Raw genomic sequence first — 22,916 nt, 5'->3', positions numbered from 1 at the left:
CAAGAGTCTCATTAGGATAATGCGAACCTACATGACTGATCCTAGTTACTTGTTCTTGTGGGGAAAGAGGCTATTGAGAAGCCTGGATTATTTACCACCTTTCTTGGCCCTGTTTCAGTGCCTAACAAAGCCATCTACCAAGAGTCATTCTAGCTCTTGCCAGCTCCTCCCAAAAGTAAGATTTTTATTTTTTCTTTATCCCGTTTAAAACAGTGAGCCTGTAGCCAGCCTGCCCCTTCTGAGAGACAATTGACCAGATTTCCCTGTCTGCATGCTTATCAATAGAGCTGAATAATTGGGTATCATCAGCATAAAAAAATGATCGCAAAACCTCATGCCTTTGCAGTACTTGCCAAGGGTGCCAAATAAATTAGACAAAGTGGGGGTCAGAGAAGGGAGTAGCTGCTGCACCACAAAGATCTTTTACTTAAGATAGATCGAAACCTTTGCAAAATGAAAGAGTGCAACCCCATTTCATGCAACCGATGGAGCAGATGCTGGTGTGATACTGTGTTGAAAGCTGCCGACAAATCTAAAAGAATCAGTGCAACTGCCATGCCCTTGTCTGCTAGCGACCTGACACTGTCTAGTACTTTCAGTAGGTGAGACTGTAATGTTTCTTGCCCTAAATCCTGTCTTGAAAGGGCCTAGTACATTATTGATCTCTAAATATTGGATCAGTTGCCAATGAACTAATCTTACAAATACCTCTGCCAGATAAGGTGATAATGAGATGGGTTGATAAATGGATAAAATAGAGCAATCCATCCCTCCTGTCTTTGCAAGTGGTACCACTAAATCCTTTTTCCAGGTTACTGGAAACTCTGTTTTCTTCAAAGATTTATTCAGGAATGCTGTCGCATATGGAACAAGTATAGAGAATTAGAGGGTAATAAAGTGTGGATGGGGGGTCTAGTGCAGACCCTGATCGCACCTTCCCCATTATCTCCTCCACCATTTCCACTGACAGCTCAACAAACACACCCCAATTTGGAGGTAGCTTCTGGGTGTAGTCATATTCTCGATTGGTTCCTCCCCAAAAGAGGGAGCCTTGACTGCTTGACCACAGTTATCACTGACAGTCAACTGCAGAAAGGGTACTAGTTCCTCAGGACCTTTAGAATGCCAGGACCTGGGACATCAGGAGTAGAAGGCTTCCTACCACCACCACGCCTCTCTGTGCCCATTGACCATCTGCAAGGGGTTCTCACAAGGTTGCTCTACCAGAGAGGTTGGAGCCTCAGGGGCAGGATAATCAGTGCCAGGTTACTTGTGCTTCACAAATATACATAACGTGGGCACTGTTGCAGGGGGTGCCACTTGAAGAAATTTGCAGAGCTGGACATAGGGGTGGGGATGGATGGATGGATGATTGGTTGTTTTTGTTTGTTTAAGGAACAACGTACAGCAGAAACACCCTAGTGAATGGGAGACTCTGCAACTTAAAGTGGAAGTCCCTGCGGACATCAGCTTTCTCGGGTGAGGCATGCTGAACTCACCTATGCAAATGAGTCCGAGGTGACTGCCAGGGAAGGCTGAGCCTGCAAAGTACCTTCAATTGCCGCCATGCTGAGGTCTGCCGGAATGCAGACTGCTTTCTGCTGGGCTGAGGTGCATGCTTCAAGGCCTTGGACAATGATCCCCGAGTGCACCAGTAGCCAGAATCTCTGGTTCCAGTGTGATTATGTCCTCCCAGGCAGGCAGTCTTAAAACGTGTCACTCTCCCAGGGCTGGCCAGAGATAGGTGAATGGTGCACAACAGGGAAAAAAATAAATAAATAAAAACGCACAATCTGCCTGTCTGAGCTTACGGAGTTCATGCTAAAAAACAAAATGGCACTTTATTTAATACTGTTAGGAAGACACACTACAGTGGTGGATCCTTGTAACCCAGAAAGACCAAGCCAATCAGTGTGATTATGGATGGCAAATGTTGCCAATGTTATTTTTTTTTTTTATTACTAAAAACATCTTATACCCAGCAAGGCACACCTCGAGATCTATGACATTGTGGCTGTGCACGCAGGCAGCAGCACAGCACTATGCAAAATAAATTCCACTGTAAGGATGCTGCAGTGCCTAAATGCACACACGTCAGTCCCAGCAGCTTTAATATGCGTGACGAATGCATTTTAGTGCGGAGATGCGTTAGTCTAACCCCTGATGCGTGGTTCTTGGCAGGGATGAAGGAGGTATAGAAGAGGGATGAATCCAGAGTGTTAACTGGGAGATGATAGTGGCAAGGAAGCGTTGTGCCCGACTGAACTCTTACACAGTCCGGAGGCAGGGACACTTGGCAGAGCCCACGCGAACTTCAGCCGCAGTTTGTTTCTGGCGGGCGCTGCTTTCCAGGACTGGCGCGTGAGCGGCGGCCATCTTGCCTGAGGTGTGACCGCACCACGGGAGGGGAGCGCTACTCTCGTTTCATGCCCTCCTCCGCGCGGCCAGTAAGCACCGTAGGCCGGCCTCTTCTCCCGACATCACATGGGGCGCCACGAAGGGCGCACAGGTGCCCGCCTTCCACGCAGGGCCTGCGAGCCGCCGCTCTCCCCGGTGAGGCTAGCGGCGCCCAGGCCGTTCCAAGATGGCCGCCGCGCCGCCAGGGCTGACCCCTCCCGGCGCAGGTGGTATGCCCCGCCGCACTTCCGGTGTGCGCCGCTGTCCGAGCGGGGAGGCGGCGGGACAGCGCAACTGCAGGTGAGGCGGGGCCGCGGCGCGCGCCGGGGGACTGCCCTCCGGGGTGGGCGGGGCCCCAGGGAGCGCCTGTGCCGGGCGGGGGCGTGCCCTAGCGCCTGGGCTTCTAGGCGGGTGGTCTGTGGCGCCGGTCTGCGGTGCCCCCCGGCGTGTGGGCGCTCTGTGCTCATTCAGCACTGGGGGGGGTCTGCATCAGTCCACCCCCCTCTGCGCTGCCCCCCCCCCCAGCGTGAGGGCGCTCTGTGCTCATTCAGCACTGGGGGGGGGTCTGCATCAGTCCACCCCCCCTCTGCACTGCCCCCAGAGTGTGGGCGCTCTGTGCTCATTCAGCACTGGGGGGGTCTGCATCCGTCCACCCCCCTCTGCACTGTCCCCCCCCCCCCCCCCAGCGTGTGGGCGCTCTGTACTCATTCAGCACTGGGGGGGTCTGCATCAGTCCACCCCCCTCTGCGCTGCCCCCCCCCCCCCCAGCGTGAGGGCGCTCTGTGCTCATTCAGCACTGGGGGGGGGGTCTGCATCAGTCCACCCCCCCCCTCTGCACTGCCCCCAGAGTGTGGGCGCTCTGTACTCATTCAGCACTGGGGGGGGTCTGCATCAGTCCACCCCCCTCTGCGCTGCCCCCCCCCCAGCGTGAGGGCGCTCTGTACTCATTCAGCACTGGGGGGGGGGTCTGCATCAGTCCACCCCCCCCTCTGCACTGCCCCCAGAGTGTGGGCGCTCTGTACTCATTCAGCACTGGGGGGGTCTGCATCAGTCCACCCCCCCCTCTGCACTGCCCCCAGAGTGTGGGCGCTCTGTACTCATTCAGCACTGGGGGGGGGGGTCTGCATCAGTCCACCCCCCCTCTGCACTGCCCCCAGAGTGTGGGCGCTCTGTGCTCATTCAGCACTGGGGGGGTCTGCATCCGTCCACCCCCCTCTGCGCTGCCCCCCCCCCCAGCGTGAGGGCGCTCTGTGCTCATTCAGCACTGGGGGGGTCTGCATCAGTCCACCCCCCCTCTGCACTGCCCCCAGAGTGTGGGCGCTCTGTGCTCATTCAGCACTGGGGGGGTCTGCATCCGTCCACCCCCCTCTGCACTGTCCCCCCCCCCCCCCCCAGCGTGTGGGCGCTCTGTACTCATTCAGCACTGGGGGGGTCTGCATCAGTCCACCCCCCTCTGCGCTGCCCCCCCCCCCCCCCAGCGTGAGGGCGCTCTGTGCTCATTCAGCACTGGGGGGGGGTCTGCATCAGTCCACCCCCCCCTCTGCACTGCCCCCAGAGTGTGGGCGCTCTGTACTCATTCAGCACTGGGGGGGGTCTGCATCAGTCCACCCCCCTCTGCGCTGCCCCCCCCCCAGCGTGAGGGCGCTCTGTACTCATTCAGCACTGGGGGGGGGGTCTGCATCAGTCCACCCCCCCCTCTGCACTGCCCCCAGAGTGTGGGCGCTCTGTACTCATTCAGCACTGGGGGGGGGTCTGCATCAGTCCACCCCCCCTCTGCACTGCCCCCAGAGTGTGAGCGCTCTGTACTCATTCAGCACTGGGGGGGGGGGTCTGCATCAGTCCACCCCCCTCTGCACTGTCCCCCCCCCCCCCCCCCCCCCCCCCCAGCGTGAGGGTGCTCTGTGCTCACTCATCACTGGGGGGTCCGCATCACTCCATCCCACCCTCTGCGCTGCCCCGGGCTGGGGCTTTAACCCACTCACCGCCGCTGCCAGGCGCCTTCATCTGATCAGCGCATAGAAGCCCCAGATAGCACCAGGCAGGGTTAGCAGGAGCCTTTGATGACACCGTTAGGCGGTCACCCATCCCCGTCCAGGTACTTTTCATTATATATTCAGTTAAGTATCTTTGTATAGCGCCACTTAGACTGGAGTGACAGGCGCTTCGCAGGATTGGTGGTTGCAAGTTACTTTTCAAACTACAACTTTTGCCTTAATAAAGTATGTAAGGGAACACATACACTCTAAGACGTGAATAACGTGCTTAAAAATACAAACAGGTTAAAGTAATTTTTCCCTAGGTCAGTTCAATGTGAGCCCAATATCGGGATCGCTCATGGTGCAAACTGATGCTGACAGACTTTTGTATGCACTGACATTTGGTGGATAACAAAAACCGAGTCAAGTACACCTGTGCACAGTGTAAATTAATAGTGAATATTCATATCAATGCTTCCTGTCCTTTCAGACCCATCCATCACTTAGCCCGGATAATAATGAAATGCACGCACGTGCAACATGCAGACTTCGTTTCCAGGTCATTCTGCGAACAAATTAAAATAAGTATCTTGTCTTTATTAGGTGACTTCTGTTTCACATTTGTAGGTCAGTACTTGTACTCAGTAAACTGTTTTCTGCATAGATAAATAGCTGAGATAATCTTTGTATTAGTACAATTTACCTGTCTGTATCGTCTATTGCTGTAGAGAATTCAGCTATCAGAATTATTCGTATATTCTTCAGCATTGTCCTTAATTCAGAAAGTCGACAAAGTAAATGCAAGCAAAAGTGCGTGACCAATGCAATTTTAGCTAATAGTGTATGTAAGGAAGTGTGTGTATGTAGGAAAGTGAGAGGAATTTGTCACTAGTTTCTTCATCATGCTCTTAGTTGTCTAAATGTGAAACGTCCATGAACAGATGGGAAACTGGTAAGCTTTCTTTAGTGCCACAAGCACTAGAAGGTATTCTGCCTCAACTAAACAGTCTTCTATAGATCTTCATTAATTCTTTTGTTTCAAGTGTCGGACTTAACCAAAGCTGGATCAGCATCTATTCTGCAGGCCTGTATAACTAATGTCAGTGCAACTCATCACCCTAGATTCTGATGTACCATTCCTTTCAGGTATTACGTACTCCCTTGTGGGGAGGGTATGGTAGCAGAAGGAGTTTATGGAAGCACGATGTGTTGAAATCAATTTGTTCCTCCCAGTACAGTATATATTTTTTGGGGAAACATATTAAACTCACAGATATCTCTGTGGTTGTATTTTTAATCCGTCACATTTTATTTTTTATTCTGTGATGAGTGATTTAAAGGAGCAGTAGTACCCCTTCTGGAAAGTAAATTCATAAGATCAGCCAACATTGTTCCATTTGCAGCGTCAGTCAGTCAAAGGGCTTTATTGAGTAGTCTCTGTTTAAGGCACTGGCAGCTCACACTGTAAACTGATACAGGACTGCGACAGACTAGACTGACTATCGAAAAGAACATAAAACCAGAGGAGAGAAAAAAATCTGAATAAAGGATAGAGAAAGAGCAGAAAATCAGAGAGTGCAAAAGAATAGGCTATCATGAATGACGATTGATACTACGCTAGGACAGGGAACAATAGAGATGGCAAGGAGTCAGTGAGAAAACCAAGACAAGAAATCATAAACAGAGCTTAAGAAAAAATGGGAAATTGGAGGTCAAAAGTAGGTTGTACTCAACAGACACAGGGTCAGCTACTACCCTTCTGGCACATGGAGGCTAGGAAAAGTAACACAAACATGGAACTAGAATAATGTATGCTACAAGCACTAATGCCTTGTTAGTATAGGGAATTAACACAGGGACTCAGACTGAGTTACAAACAAAAGTAAGAAACACAAGTAAGAAAAGCAGCGCTGTCACTCAGCTAATATTTGGTCAGAAGTCCACCAGGCAAAACATAGAAATTCGGGGTATGACAATAGAAAGGAAAGGCAAAAACAAGTTTGAGACTGTGAAGGAGGAAACATACAAAGCAACCATGCTGCACAAGACACCCACTCAAAAGAAAGGAGGCAATTACGGAAGCAGTAATAGGAAACATGATACTTTTTTTCTCTGGTTCTTGAACACGAGCTCACCAATGAAGGTAAGGAGTAGAAAGCAGGAGCTCCAAGTAACTGCAGTTGATAGCACAACTTCTGAAAGAAGAAGCCAAAGTAACATCCCTCCTTCTAGCTCATACCCACCCAGTAACTGAGATATAAATTCTACATTTAAATTTGTATTATATCTGGTTTCAAAGAGGACTGGGAAAGCTTAGCACTGGAACATAAAACGGGATCCAAACTAATGTTCATGATTGAGGCAGTGTCACAGACGGGCTTCAGGTAGTACTACCAAACAGCAGGATAAGTGGATTTGAACATGCATACATTGACAGTATTCTTCAGTGATATTTCAAAACACACATACCGAGAACACTCCAAATGGAGTCACTATTCATGCATTCTCTCAAATGCAGTCACTATTCATGCATTCTCTCTGTGGTCGGACCTTATCTGACCTCTAACTTTAGCAGTCTCTATCCTGGCAAATATGTGTATTTGTATAGTGCACACCTCACTCAAAAGGGTATCCTTGCGCTGAAAACAGGAACTGCAAGGTCTGAGCCAGGGGTAGGTGAAAAGCCAGTTCTTCAGTTTTTGGCAGGATTTCACAACTGAGGTGGCAGCTCTGATGTCCAGGGACAGGTCGTCCCAGGCTTTAGGAGTGAGATAGAAGAAGGCATGACTGTCGGATCTGGTTCTGCATATGTGGGGGATGTGTGCAAAGAGAAGTCCAGCTGAGCGGAGGTGTCTGGTAAGATTGTGGAAGTTTATGTGGCAGTTGAGGTACATAGGCCTAATGTTGTATAAGACTTTGTATTTTCCGGGAGGAGTTTGGAAAGTGCTTGTTTGTAGATTGGTTGCCCATGAAGCTCCTTGAGGTGCAGGGTGATGTGAGTGTGGGAGGTTGAGGATGAGCCTGACTGCTGAGTTTTTTGTGGTTTGAACTGAAGTCTTCTGGTCAATTAAGTGTTGATTTCAACATAGAGCACATTGTTGTAGTCCAGCTTGCTGGTGATGACGTGCGGTTCCTATTATGATAATAAGACTGTTTGGGTGGCAGCACCAGCGAGTGTGGAAGACTGAGTCAACTCCACACCGGTCGGAAGCTTGCAGCCTGACTCCTGGCTAGCCCGCAGTGCTTTACCCAACCCTAGAAAAGAAAGGCTATTTGTGGCAATTTAAATCTCACACTCTGACTCCTCAGGGAAGTCGTTGTGAACAGATCATACCCCTTTCGCTCAGTTACTCGGAGACTCACACATGCCAAGACACAATACAAGATGCAAAATAGATTTCAATGCATTTATTGAAGCAGTTTCATCCTAATATAAAAGGCATGAGCTGTGATAAGGCAGAATAAACATAATATAGTCATCATCATTACAATCAGTGTAAGGAGGATTAAAACCCAACCATGTTGTATGAGTCTAGAGATTCCTTTGTTCACCATGTGCCTAGGTCTGAGAGTATAGCAGTTGTAACCCTTCTGCCTATCTTGATCTAAGGGAGTAACCCTGACCCCATACCTGAATGGGATAACAAGGGTCTGTCTGTTGTCTGGATGGTAATCCTCTTGTGATGCTGAAGAATCAGCGTCAGGATCAGCAAAGCTGTCAGTAGATTTGTATTTGTCCCAGAACGGCCATGACTGGAATGCCCTCTTCCACCTTAAGCCTATGTATTGTTTATATAATAACTCATACAGATTCTGAGAACAGGCCTGATATACTGAGATATCTGGAAAATGGGACTGACTCCTAAGCTCCTTGAGTGGCACTACAAGCTAGTATATCACGTACCATACATGACAGCCTGGAACAGGCACAAAGTGCTTTGTGTACAAATGTCTGATAAAATGTGCAGCAAGAACAACCATGTCTTCTTGGAAAGAAGCATGGGTGCCGGTCTATGAGTGTTGATCGGGAGCCATTTGAATATCTTCTTGAGCATTTTAAGTGTCGGAAAGCAGGAGATGGAGACGGCATTTACTTGGCTGGTTATATGTACTGTAGAGCAGTCATGCATAAGGAAAAACTCCCAAAAGGACCTCTCATATTAATGTGCCATACCATGCTCAACACAGCCCATGCTTTGCCCAATGCGACACCATGCATGACACAAGTATACCACAATACAATAATGCAACTAGGCCTTAGTTATATTTTGGGCCACGGTATACCACTGTAATTTCACGGTATACCACTGCAACTTTCCAGTATACCTTGGTACATGAAAATGACAAGCCGGTATATAATTGTGTAACAGCTGTTTCTAGAAAATGAAGAGGCAGCCATATTGTTTTTCCTACATTTTGGCTGTGTTCTGTGTTAGGGCCTAAGTTATAGGTAAGTAGTAGGCTTTTTTGATAGTTTCCTACATATTACCACTTTACGTAGTAATAAGTAGGGAAATTAATTTATATGTATTTATTTACATATTTTAAATAAGTTTACAGAGTACTGCGCTAATAAGTAGTAAGAACCATATTTTTTAGGATTTTTTATTAAACATTTTCTTTTATGTTGCATGGTATTTGTACAGTATTTTTAGGTTTTTCCAAAGTACTTTATACTTTTGTTTTTTTGTTTTTATAGAATTAAATGTGAAAAATTGTAAATACACCGTACTGCACTATATCTGTGAAATATAGTGTATTACAGTGTCTTTCAACTATAACATATTTTTTATTTCTTTTAAGTACTTTCTAGGTATAGTACTCCTTAACATAAAAAAAAAAATATAGAAACTTATCATTTTTTTTCCTCCTACGTATGGTCACTTTATTAAAGTGGTAGTAGGTAGGGGAAAAATATAAAACCAAATACCGATATCTAACGCCCTAAGCCAGAACAGTGGCAAAGTGGCCTTAAAACCACATAGCTGCCTTAAACTATTGTAAAGACAGCCATTGTCCAATCAGGTAATGACTTGTCATTTCCATGTACCACAATAGTTTCCCGAAAGTTTGCAAAAGTACAGCAGTCACAAATATCACTTAGAAAACTTTGGGTACAGGATAAACCCAGTGCTCAGTTCCCAGAACAAAATGGCTACCCCACCGGTATGTTGTCCATTGAAAACTCTAACTTAATAGTCTGGGATAAGAATCCGTGTCAAACGCAACACATCCATTGATCATCCAAATATGTAGTTTATTCCAATATCAGCCTCAAGATGAAAACAAATATTTCTGTATACAGCCAACAACTTTTTCACGCTGAGTTGCTTCTTCAGGACTATTAAGAAACCAAAAACGGCTGTTTAGCAAATACAACCCAGTACAACAAATGCAGTAAAGTAACATAATTAGTCATAGTAATTCAATATCCGCTTAGTCTGATGAGAACACTTATCACACAAACCTAAAAATTAATTGTAAAACCTTATTTCTGATTTCAGTGTACAGATGAAAAATAAGGCATGGTTGTTAAAAGAAAAGATTCACCTAAAAAAACATTTATTGAAACAGTTGTTGCACATGCTTTCAATATCAGGCACCTTTAAATTAACAATTAAATGAAGGTCATTAGTGTTACCTCGTAAAATGTGTAAGATGCTGTGATTCAAGGTTCCATAAAAAAAAACATATATACCAATGTTCCTGACCCCCAGTGTTTGTAAATCAAAGAGAAAGAAAGTCATCCTGAATAAGAGTTATGAAAAAAAATCTCCAATCGTAAATCATATGTTAAAATAAAACCTCACTCTAAAAATAGTCAATGATCTGAAACACCTAATCACATCTCCAGAATTATTTCAAGAAAACACTACCCTACTTGCCAAGAACATAAGAGTCAAATCACAGTCATATAAGAAATCCACTGAAGTCCAATCAATATTATATTGCTGTTCCTGGAAAAAATAACAAGAAATCCTACTCTAGAAATTACGATCATTTCCATTTACTGATCCCAAAGTGATGATCCCTCTTAAACTTACTTCATCAATATTAGATGCAAATGTGAAACATCCTCAGTAATCAAAATAAGGCCTACGTACTCACAGTGTATCAAGCATCCCCATGATAAGGGAATCTGAAAACAAAATTGAAAGAAACGCAAAAACCCAATTCAAAAAGAAGTTCTCTAAAGCATCAGATCTGGTAGGTAAAGAGAAAAAATATATTGCTCTGCATTAAACAACTCATCATTTATTCATACCTGGTAAGCATGTCTCAATAGATGAAAAGGTCTCAATGCAACCACACAATATAAAACATAGTATCCACCTCAGTTGCTTTATATACTGCATTTAAATAAGGTGCCTGGTTTTCTGTATACAAGCGTTCCGCCCAGGAAGAGGTTGGCCGCAATGCGTATCTTGAACTTGAGGTGTAGTTGGCGGGGATGTCTGTGTAGGTGATGCAGTTAATGATATCTTTGAATATGATGGCGGCTCCACCTCTGGGCCCGGGCTGATGGTCCTGCTTGGCAATCTTGTAGGTGGGTCACCGAATGCAAACAGTTAAGTAGCTTGTATGAAAGGACAGTTCTGTTGAAGATGGCTCCACAAGCTTCTGGTACCTCAGAAGTGAGATGAGACCAAGCCTAGTAAAAAGCTAACCCCCTACGAGACATATATTTTGACATGAAACTGTTACCATGTGTAGCAACGTGGAGGAAATCCCCAATCTACTACTTCTCATCTGATGAGAAATTTGCTAAATGTTTTGCTCTTTCTTCCAGTGCAAATTAAATACTTAGTAGTGACAGCCACCATTTTGAGTCTGCTCGACTACTGTAGCAATTTATTTTTGCCTACTCTGTTACTTTAATAAATTGTCTTTAGCCGATTTAAAATGCTGCAGCCCGCTTGGCTCGGGGTTTACCCAAGCGATCCTTGGCTTTCCCAAGCATTAAAAACCCTTCATTGCTTCCTGTATCTAAATGGAAAGAATTTAAGGCTAAGTGTCTGGTATTCATTGTAAAGGTCCCCAATATCTTCCAAATACTATCTCTCTACTCATTGCTTAAGATCAGCTGACACCCCTTTCTGGTGGTTCATAGGAATCAACAAACTTGGATGGGTAGTCAGGCTTTTTTAGTCGTGGCAGCCAAGCAGTGGAATTCATTGCCTTTTAATGTAAGGCTGTCAGACACTCTTCTGGCTTTTCCAAGGTTCTGAAGGCCTGACTGCATCCTAAATAAGTTGTTTTTCATAATGCTTTCTCGTTTTTATCCAGGCAAGACCAAGGTAACTTTTCATATTTGTGTTCTTTATAAATAGCATTATACCTTTTCTGCACAGTCATCCCTGAATATTTCACCTTTTCTGGACTCTGTTTGTGCTGTTATCAGGACTCTGTGCATTGTGACTTGGTTATTTACTGCCAGAGTGTGTGTACTGTAGCCCACACATGGTATTGGTAAAATTAGTCTAAAAGAATTGGTCTTTTTAATTTTCCTAAAAGGCCGTAGTAAGGTTTGCATAAAACGACTCATGATGGGGAAGTTAAATGTCATATGTGGGCTGCAGTGTATATTTATCCAACCCCCATATATGCCAAAAATATATGACTGCAAGGAGCACGGCTGTGCTTTGGCTGCGATGCAGTTTAAAAGCACAGTGGTGAGTCATGAGAGGGAAAAGTGCTTTTACTTGACAAGAAAACATATTTTTGTATATTATTTAGTCACCTATAATGTGTGGCTTTTAAGCCAACAGTGTTGTGTCTTAAAGAAGGGGCTGGCCTAATAACCTTAGGAACAAGGGCAGTGTATGAGCAAGAGAACCTGGTTTTCACGGGGACTTGTAGAGTGTAGAAACAGGGAATATTGTTCTCTGCAGTCATAATAAATCTTGTACTGAAAACATGTAATAACATGTCAACTAGATCAAAACAACAAATCTGGGAAACAACTTATAAATCTGTGCTGAGATGTTCTAACACAAATCAGTACGAGCAACATGTATGCACACATATCAAAACAGTTCTGTAAAACAATTGTGAAAAGGATGCTCTGAGATAAGTGGAAAAAAATGTGAAAATGACACATTGCCCGTGGTGTATCACGGTTCCAGAAAGTATAAAGGAATTGAAGTATGTAGAAGTTCACAAAAGTGTGCTACCAATGAAAAAGTATAAGTGGAGGAATGACCATAGACATTTCCTCTAGATTGGGTGGCTCAGTAGCATAAGTAGTCAACTTGGCAATGGTATTTGATCTGACCCTTTAGGAAAGGCCTGATGACAAGAGTCTGAAAGGTAGCCCTTGTGGGAGGAAGGCAAGCTGCAAACCAATGGTCAGGTCAGGACGTGGGCACCTTACAAGCGACTGCAGGATAGAGCCTGAATGTGCGGACTGCTGATGTTATTTATAACGAAGCCTGTAAAGTTGAAAGTGAATGAAATTGGCAACATCCACTGTTGAAACCATCAAACCAATCGGGGGTCTTTGGGCGTGAACCAATATTGTAACTGGGTTGTTAGGAGTAATTCAAGGCAACATGAGACTAAAAATGTCCCAGCACGAATGACTGGGGGTGCAGTTATCGTGTGATAGGATGCAGCGCTCAACATTGAAACAGTTGAAGAAGTGTGAGAGGCAGGCGCACTCTTTATGGTTTTCAGTAAGCTGGCAACTTTGAACAGCTCTGCATGTCATTTTATGGTATGTCTTTTGACAATAGTTGATTAAGCTGGTTAGAGCTCTGAGCTGTCCATTTTGAGATTTTTAATTAAACGTTTATGGTTCTCAGCACGCATGGGTTGGAGGGAGAGATTGTGGGTGATGTGCCGATACAGACTTTGTTACAATCATCTCATATATAGGAACCTAACATCTCTGCTGCTAGCTGGACTGTTGCACATCCTTCTGTTTTTTGGCTCTGTGACAGCGCTGAACCAATGAAAGGAAGATCAAACTTTTTTTTTTTAAGACATATACATCTTTTTGCTGCTGCTGTGATATTCCTGGAGCCTGAATAACAGTAGAGATATGATGGTCCCCTTATCACCAACTTGAAGTAGGTGATAAAATGAGAATGTTTTGTGACTGCATTTGGGCCGCAAAACATTCTTACACACCACTGCGATTTGGTATTTAAAAGGGACGCCTTAAACACATCTCTTCCTAATGCCGAATCAGTATATATTTGCAGTTCCAAACTGCGATTCAGTAACATGTTAGCAAATCACAATTTGAGATGCATTTTGATGGTTGCAAATGGACTGATTCTGCAAATCGGGCTGTTTGCGACCGGAAAAATGCATGAGACATCTGGCCGTTGGTTCCAAGGACTTGTTGAGTGAGCTACCTCCCCGGCACAGGTTGTTTGAAAGATACCTTTAAAGATTTTTGGAGGTGGCACCGGAGGTGATCCTAATGCTTTGCTTGTAATGATAATATCATGGAATTCTTTTTGAGAGAAGCCACAGAATGCTTGTCATTGTGGTGTTTCTGTGTTTTAGCACTCTGGATTGTGATCCTTGAACCTTACCCCGCTGATTGATTTTGACTTCCATTTCAGTTGCCTGATTTAGATTTTGGCAGAATAGTTACTCTGTCACAACAGGGACGGATATCCCGTCCGCCGAAATCTAAATCCCATAGGAAATAATGGGATTTAGATTTTTGCGGATGAGATACCCGGCATCGTTGTGACAGAGTAACCCGCCTGCCAATATCTAAATCAGACTCTAAGTCCAAAAGTAAGAATTTTGACCAGGATGGACCTGCTTGATGTATTTGGCCCCTTCTCCTTCTTGATCGGCCTGAAATTATGCCTAGGCCCAGTCAGTCGCAATCATTTTTCTATAGTGCTTTACTTTTTTCTAGGCTCTTTTTGCATTTAAACGTTATGAAAATTCATATTTGAGCTTCCGCTTCTCCATGTTTCATGATCTTGGTATCTTGTGCTTATTACGTTTTTGCTCTTTTGGTACATTGGTTTGAGACTTTTATTTTGTTGTGTTCTTTATTTCAAAATTGTTGGCACTGCTTAAAGTTAACATACATTTCTCTTAGAAATTGACTGCTGCCTAGCTATTAAGGTTATGAGGAGCTTTTCTGAGACTCGTGTTGAGCCCTAATCATTCTGCTTATTGAGGTGATAAGGTCCCTTCAATTTTCAAATTAATAACACGCCTTCTGATTTCAAGCCAGATCAGCAAGAATGCAATCCCTCCGACTTCAACAGATGTATGACATCACATTGATTAAACAAGCTGACTCACTGAAGATGTTCACTTCAGATGTTGGCTCATGAAATTAATAAACTTATGAGAAGCCGCCCGATAAATACTTAATGTAAAGAGTAAGGCAAGTTAAACTTTTCTAAACTTCCAAAAGGAAAACCAGCCTCGACTAACCAAAAATCAGTGAAAATCCTTTATTCATACTTTTTCAGTCTGAAAAAGCTCTCCTCTTACCTTCTTTAATTTCTTTCTTTCTCTCTTTCTTTGTTTTTCTTTGTTTCTTTGTTTTTTCCCACTGTGCTAATCCTTGTGAATTCCTCTTTACAGCAGTAGTATTTTGCTTTCTCAACTGCAATTTTGTATACTTTTTGATTTTATCACTGATGATTACCTTGGAGAAAAACGCAAGCTCGAGACAGCACGTCTGAGTTGGTTATGGCGACAAGCCAGTATTAACTGCTAAAGGCCTAAATAGTGACTAGGAAAAAGCAATTCAGATGTCATAGGTGTGATCTGTTTATGATAAAAAAGTTATGATAAAAGCAGTAAATAGCTTTATTTACATTGTATGTTAAAGACAATAGTGTTTTATGAGTCACTTGTTTTTACACCAGCTTTAAACCTGCAGTCGGGTATTTTGTTGCGAGAAATCTCACAGATTAACTTTGCAGGAAAGGATTTAAGTGTTGGTTACCCTATTTGACAAACCCTGCGCAGGTAGATAAATTGCAATATAATAATTCTTGCTAGATTTCTTTGGAAGGCTTGATAGGTTTAGCTGTCTGCCAGGACCATGTAATAAAACTTCATTAAATAATACATACATCCATGTATATAAATATATATTGATATAGAAACAAAGAGGACATTGGGTCAGCCCCATCGTGCTTTGTTTACCCTCTGCTTGAATCTATGACCGTGTTTTCGATGCGGCAATGTCAGTCCACACCAGTCGCTGGCCCGGTTGCCCTCTGAGTGACAGCAATTCAAGATCACATGTGTGAATCCACCTGAAAAAGAGTATGCTTCAGTTTCAGTGCTGGTTGGACAGTCCTTTAGTCTTCAGTTTCCTTTCATTATAGTCCCCTTTCCTTTCTTTCCTTCTCTTTTTATTGTAGGTTTTCAGAAGAGGATAATGCTAATGTGCTGTTTGCCGCTCATTTTATCTGCTCTGCACCTCATCCCACATGGCCCTTTACTCTACACCAGGCAGCCATTATAGAATGATCTTGTCCATAGTGTATTATGTTTTGCCTTTCTGAGATGGCCAATGTGTTGGTTCTGAATAGGACGACTCTGCTGGAAATTTAAACCTGCACTGGCAATGTCACTAGGTCTGGCTTTAAAGGAACGTTGTATGGTAATGGGAAGGATTACAATTTTTTGGCATGGGAATGGATATGTATTGGTGTGGAAGCAAAGAACTGTAGAATAAAATTAGTGTAGATTAAAAAGTCATGTGATAGTTCCACTGTCAAGCCAGACCTAAAATGTCCATGTAGGTTAAAGACTGCCCTCCTCACATCTGAGCTGCTGCCTGAAAAAAACACCGTAAATTATCTGGCTACCTAAGTCACTTTAATAGCACTATAATGTCAGGTGTGTGTCCTTGAAAGTTCAAGCTCAGCCGACTGGATAAATGAACAAAAATGATCACAGCTGTCTGCAGGACAAACACTTATTTTGTGGAAACACACTACTTCTGCCCAATCAAAACATGTACTCCTCACTCCCAACGTGTGAGCGGAGCAAAAGACCCTCTTCTGGTGATTCTCACTTAATTTTCTGGCAACAGCTGCACTGTCAAGCCAGACCTTAGAAACAATACTGCGTGTACAGTTCTACTGCAAGACAGACACCCGCTGCTATGTTTAGTTTTGTTATAGCAAACATTTTCTTCCTGTGTTTAGATGACCACATGTTTTCTTTCTCTACTTGAATTCTTTTAATTCATTTTGCATAGGTTGTTGAGTTTGGGTGTGTATTACTGTGGTTGTGTCAGAGGGTAAATGCAAGAATGAGTCAATGGATGGGTGAATGTATGCGTGAGTGCAAAGATGAGTGACAATCCATATAAAATGACTTACTGAGTGCCTAAACCCAGGAATAAAATGAAAGGCATTTTTACTCATAAGCAAGGCCCTTTGGCATTGCCAATGCTAATTTGCCATTGATCTTAGAATGTACTAACCAGAATCCACACTTCAAAAGAGAAAAAAAAATAGGGTTACATGCTGGCTTCTGTTGTAAAATATTCAAGTGAAATGACAGACAATAGTTTTTAGAATTGCAAAGAATGAGTTCAGGGTAGGAGTAGCTATTGCTACTGTAAAACACAGAAAGACATCAGGAAACGGTGGACCAATTAGTGTGTTTGATCAGTCAGGTACAAGACTTTATAGGTAATGTAGGAAATAGACTCAACTGTAGGATGCCTGCAGTTAATGCAATCAAGGCTGGATAGCAGAGCTAGCAAGGTGAAAACCTTGATCTTGAAAACCCTACTTGTAGTATAAGTTCTACTTTGGGCCTGAAAGAGGAGAAGGCCTATGTGTTCATACAAAACTGCCACTAAGTTTTTAAACATGGCTTTAGAACGTTCTTTGGAAGTCCCTTCAGCCCTTTCAAGAAAGTGGAAAGTGAATGAACCTTTCCATAGCATATGTATGACACACCCAACTTATACAGTACTGCTTGAAGAACTTCAAAGGTACTAGATTATCACATACAGCAGAAAACCAACACAGGTGGGTGCACCTGGTAGATACACAGTGTTCAAATTCTGAATCAAGCAAGCTTTAGAAAACAGATGTAGGCTCATATGTTTGCCATACTCCTCTCTTAAACCACTTACACATCACCTATGCTAAGAGGAGAACTTTTCTTGCTCCCATGGCCTGTGTACACTCTGCAGCTGATTCATGGTGGAATGGTGGAGTTGGTGGATGTGGCTGACACAGATGCAGAACTATTTATAAGAAGCTGGTGGTTCAGGATCCATACCCAGGTTGTTCTCAGAATCGATTCTGCAACAGGACGTACGCTGCAACAAGCATCAGTCATGAGAGACATCCTCTGCTAAACTATCCTTTTCCCTCATGGTCATGGTTTCTCTTCCTGCCATCTCTCTCAGTGGTAGAACCAAAATTGGACCTGCATTGTGTCGCTTTGTTGTTTAAGTTAACATGTCAAAAATTTAGTTGATTCTATGTTAGATACTATAACTACTTTTGTACACTTCTTTGATCCATTAGGAGCTGAAAAACAACATCTCTAAGCTTCTGTAGGCCACAGCGCAATGTGCCTCCTTCTTCCGTTCATTCTGCAAGAAAGCAGAAATAACAGGCTGTCTTAATTCCCCTTGGAACAAACTGAAGCATAACTGTTCAGAGTATCTCAAATTATACTCTGTGGTGAATTAAGCTTCAGGACCATGCACCAACCCGAAGACACAGCATTAAAGCACACCATGTATCGGACAAGTATTGGAGGACACTGGTTGTGTTCTGGGAGAGCAGCTTATTATGTGGAGTTTGAACATTAGTAGATGCAGATGGATTAGTTGATCATGCTGTGACTCTTGGAAGTGCTCTACATGAACCCCTGAACGTGTTCAGCCCCAAATGGCGTGTACAAAAGAGGTAAGTGCAAGTGTTCCCCCCTTCCGCCTTCCATTTCCCTGCATTTCTTCCCGCCCTCTTTCCTTCTTTAAGTGAAATGACCCCTTGATTTAAATCAAGTGCAAAGGCGAGAGGGTTCTCCCTTAGTCTTTACACTTTGGTTGGTTAGGTGGAAACAACTGTAGAAAACCAAAACCTCGCTACTGTGGTACTAATCCAAGGTGTAATCTGGCATCATTTAATGAACTTCACACGCTCCATGACGTGTGCATACATAAAGGGATACCAATTGAGCTCAACAGTGAAGGACACAGTTCGTTTGTTTGGCCACAGGTGTCATGGAAGTGCAAGTTTTGGGGTTGATATCATTACATGTGTAAGAACAGGGGTGTGGAATTTATTAAAATATCTACTTGTCCAGGGGACAGGTTGCTTCTCAAATCTACTTGTCCTGTAAAAAGATCTACTTGTCCCTTTGGTGCCATGTAGTGTGGCGACAAATTATGGCAGCAATTAATAGCCTCTCTGATTATGCCAGGGCTACTACCATAGTAGGGCTTGAATACTTGGAGTTTCAATCCCTACTGTAGAAATTTGCTTATTTTGCCACCTTTCTGCAGATCTGCATACTGGGGCTGGAGGAAGCAGTAAGCAATAGTTCCAGGGCTGGAAGGCCTTTGAGTCTGCAAACCTACTAACCTGCATGTTTTAAAGATTTTTACCAGCTTCACTCTAATATTTTCCCATAATAAGAAAGGTTGGACATTTACTCCTGACAATGGCAGAATTAGAACTTCTTCCAGGGTTGGGAAGAAAGTGGCTGGAGGGAAAATGAACTTGCAAATGCTCAATAGATTTTCACATGAGCAAATCTACACATCGTATTTACCCACGCTAAAATACAGTTCACAAATATTTTATAGGGGTACGACATATACCATGGGTGCACTTTTGTGACTTTCTTTAAGAATTTGGGGCCACAAGTAGGTAGGTTCAGATTTGCGACCTGCAAATTGCGAGTCGCAAATCCGAATGTAGGATGGTGTCCTTGACACCATCTGTGATTCGCAAGGGCTTCGCAAATGCCCACATCATGAATAATCATGAGGTGGGTCGCAATTTGCGACCCCCTCACGAATGGTGGCCTGCTGGAGACAGCAGACCACCATGTCTGTGACTGCTTTTCAATAAAGCAGTTTTTTTTGTAATGCAGCCCGTTTTCCTTAAAGGAAAACGAGATGCATAACAAAAACGAAAAATGAAACGTTTTTGTTTCATTTTTTCAGAGCAGGCAGTGGTCCACAGGACCACTGCTTGCTCTGAAAAAATGTTTACAGTGACATTCACAATGGGAAAGGGGTCCCATGGGGATCCCTTCCCTTTTGCGAAAGTGTTAGCACCCATTTGAAATGGGTGCAAACTGCGATTGGTTTGCGCCCGCGTTCGCGGTCACAAAACAATCCTACATTGCACTGCGAGTTGCAATTAGGAAGGGAACACCCCTTACTAATTGCGAGTCGCAAACCCGTTTTGTGATTCGGTAACCAGGTTACTGAATCGCAAAACTGGGTTTGTGCATCGCAATGTGCTTTTTGCACGTCGCAAACAGCGAAAGTCGCTGTTTGCGACATGCAAAAAGCTACCTACATGTGGGTCTTGGTCCTTAATTAGGTCTGGTGTTAACAAAGACATTTTGTTTTTATTAAACTTCTATTTCTCTCTCTTTCGGCTGGCTTTACTGTGAGTGATCGCATTCTGCTCTTCCACAAGGAGCATATTGCCACACAAAGTAGTTTTGTTCAGTGTCAGGAACTACAGTGGCAATCAGTGACGTAACGAAACTGGAGGGTGCCCCTTTGCAAAGAACATGGAGGAGCCCCCTCTCCAGACTCACTCAGGGCAGGTGCTGTGCTGACGGGGCCCCCTGGAGGGCGGCTGCGGGGCCTTTGTTATGCCGCTGGTGGCAACGTGTGCTTTAAGAGTTCAAAAACTTTTTGGGGGGGTTTTGCCAATGTTTGTTACAATGTTGAGGGCCTGGTAGCTCCCACAACAATAAAGTGTTACAAAAGCCATGTCAAAACAAGACACGCATTGATGAAACTAAAATATGTCAGATCAGTTGGCTTTGTCAGTGTTTGTTTATTTTCATGCTTCCCATAATCGTGTTGAAAATGGTTACACTGATTTTCCATTAGAAATATTTTTGGGAAATACTAGCATGCATCAACACATTTTACTAAATGACACTTCATTTGCATATAATCAGAGAGCATTCTGGAAGCATTATACTTAGCCTCTTAGCCTAAACTTTTCAAACATGTGTGTACATGTTTTTTTTTTTTGTACTGGAACCAACGTCAGTAGTGAAGTATGACCTTAAAACATTTATTTACAGCACGCACCCTAATAATGAAGGCTTTCAAATAATGAACCATAAATACAAGTTCATACAGCATTATCCTTTGGAAATACATTACCTCAACTGCAGAGAGTTCAACTCTCTGTAAACAGGCAGCCAAAGGGTTTGTGCTGCAGGGGGTTGGGCCTACTTGTCCCAAGGACAAAGTAAACATAAAAACTTGTTGCCCTTGACCCCAAACAAGATGTGTCGGGCGATAGGAATTCCACATCCCTGAAGAACCCTTTTCATAGTCATTACCATTGAGAGTGATTTTAAACATGACACATTGCTGAACAATCTAAATGTATTTGAAGCACTGTGAGAGGAAATCAGCATAGCGACAATGGGGGCCTAGTACAAGTTTCAGTGGAGTCATATGACAGGGGTATAATGGGTCCAACTAAACCTATTGCGAGGTTTTCATTCTAGTCAGTAAAATGTGAGGGGGAAACAGTAGCGATGACAGTGTAATAATATCAACTCCATCTATTCCTGCAAAACAATTGGCCCACTAACAATCTCTCCTTGTTGATCAGGCCCATGTCTGGGAGTACAGGGTCCAGCATCAAGAGGTGTGACTGGCCTTCTGGAGGCACAGGGTTTTCTGCCTCTACTACAACTGTATTGTTGATGACTGTTCTGAGGAATACTGGGTCTTCCATTGGTGTTTTTTTCCTTTGGGCACTGCAGTTGTTGAATAGTCTGCACTGTGGAAACCCTTGGTTTCCAAAGTACAACAGAAAAGGGAAAGTTTCCATGCAGAGTTGTCAGAAGTGGTCAATCCATCTTTACCTTAGTCTGTTGTATGCAAACTTATTTTAGTTATGCTTATATTGGCGTTGAGGTACTCTTGCCTACTAGCACTGCCTAGTCTGAGTCACATTGAAATGTTGTTGCTGTGACTCACATCTTCACTATAGTATTTGCCTGAGTTTTTTTTCCTTCCGGTGATGAGTAAGGAAGGTAGTTAGGACCAGATGTATCAAAGGGTTTTTACCATTCTGTGTCAATGGGAAAATGTGTTCGTACATATGGCCCTTAGTGTGTTGTGATTTGTGTTGCAGGTGCCCATCACGTTTGAGGATGTCACAGTGTATTTCTCGGAGGAGGAATGGTTCTCTTTGAATGAATGGCAGAAAGCTCTTTACACGAGCGTGACAAACGAAAATTACCAAACTCTGCGATCAGTGGGTAGGTATGCTATCCTTCGTTTCCATGGCTTAGTGCCAGGAGCACTGAGAGCTTTAGGAGGTCAAAAATGACTGCTGTTCATAAATAATATTACTTCAAGAATGTATACTTTTTATTCTTCAGATTATTATATTAAAATACTGTAATTTCTACTAAAATACCACAATATGTTTTCAGTGTTAACGGGGTGAAGATCAAAACGAGGTGATAATTTAAAGGGAATGGTAAGTGTAATGGTAAATAGGCAGACAAAGTAATGTCAGAAGCAGCTGTGGCACACATCCAGAAGTTCTGCTCGCTTCGTGGCCATAACGTGTTGCCTTGCAGTCACTGCTTGGAAATGAGACACAGGGCCATTGGTGAGTAGTACCTGATACTGATCTCAGCAAAGCATTGCAATCATTCTGTCTGATACATTCATTCTAGAGGCATTATTAGACATGGGAGTGATTACCACTTCCCCCTCCCCCAAAAACATACCAAGGAAAGACCCCGTTACCGCCGCTGCCTCTTTTGATGCAGCCGCCCCACCTCGCCACAGGAGGCGTTTTGGGTTGTCCATTAGTCTACATTATTGGTGCGCTGTCTTATGGTCCATGTCGTCGTAGAGGTGTCTGTGCTGCAGTTCTCTGCACTGATCTGATAACCTGAACGCAGAGGGCAGTGCTTTCATTGCTGATAGTTTCCTTTCAGCCCATAAGGATTATGCACATAGCCTCAGATAAAAACCTGACAGAGGAATCCCAGGAGCTCGAACCTTGCCACTCCGATGATCCTAATGAATCAGGATTTGGCACTTGCTGGTCATACTTTGAATGTAGATGCATTCAACAGGATTGTCTCAAGGGAGCCCTTTTCCAATTAGCGTAAATAAATAAATAGAAATCCTTCTGATATTTTCCGGCTTTGCTAAAGGCGGCTGCAAGAGAGATTGCTGTGCCAGTGCAGCAGCTCAGTATGCAAGAATGTTTTGTTTGAAACCGAAGAGCCCCTTGAGACTACAAGATGCTGCAATCCATTGCCCCTTGGACCAGATCACCATAGTACATGCATCTGCAGGCTCTACTGATGTAATATCCTCTTACGCCA

At 43.8% G+C, this 22,916-nt stretch overlaps 1 protein-coding gene across 5 annotated transcripts in view; it reads left to right on the top strand.

Annotated features, from left to right (window-relative positions):
* Window positions 1-2,462: 2,462 nt before the first annotated feature.
* LOC138249699 (uncharacterized) overlaps window positions 2,463-22,916 on the top strand; it is a 200,731-nt gene continuing 180,277 nt past the window's right edge. For 3 of the 5 annotated variants that reach the window (XM_069203687.1, XM_069203686.1, XM_069203688.1), the window contains exons 1-3: window positions 2,463-2,697; window positions 17,870-18,256; window positions 21,701-21,827. In XM_069203687.1, the coding sequence (XP_069059788.1) occupies window positions 18,239-18,256; window positions 21,701-21,827 (145 nt within the window). In that variant the 5' untranslated portion in view covers window positions 2,463-2,697; window positions 17,870-18,238. Of the gene's footprint in view, window positions 2,698-4,300; window positions 4,493-17,869; window positions 18,257-21,700; window positions 21,828-22,916 lie in introns of those variants that run through there. The other 2 variants (XM_069203684.1, XM_069203685.1) reach the window with 2 other exon arrangements.

The sequence above is a fragment of the Pleurodeles waltl genome, chromosome 8 (assembly GCF_031143425.1).
Source record: "Pleurodeles waltl isolate 20211129_DDA chromosome 8, aPleWal1.hap1.20221129, whole genome shotgun sequence".
In the NCBI taxonomy this organism is placed as follows: domain Eukaryota; kingdom Metazoa; phylum Chordata; class Amphibia; order Caudata; family Salamandridae; genus Pleurodeles; species Pleurodeles waltl.
The sequence above is the reverse complement of the archived record's forward strand: the minus strand, read 5'-3'. Positions and strand labels throughout refer to the sequence as shown.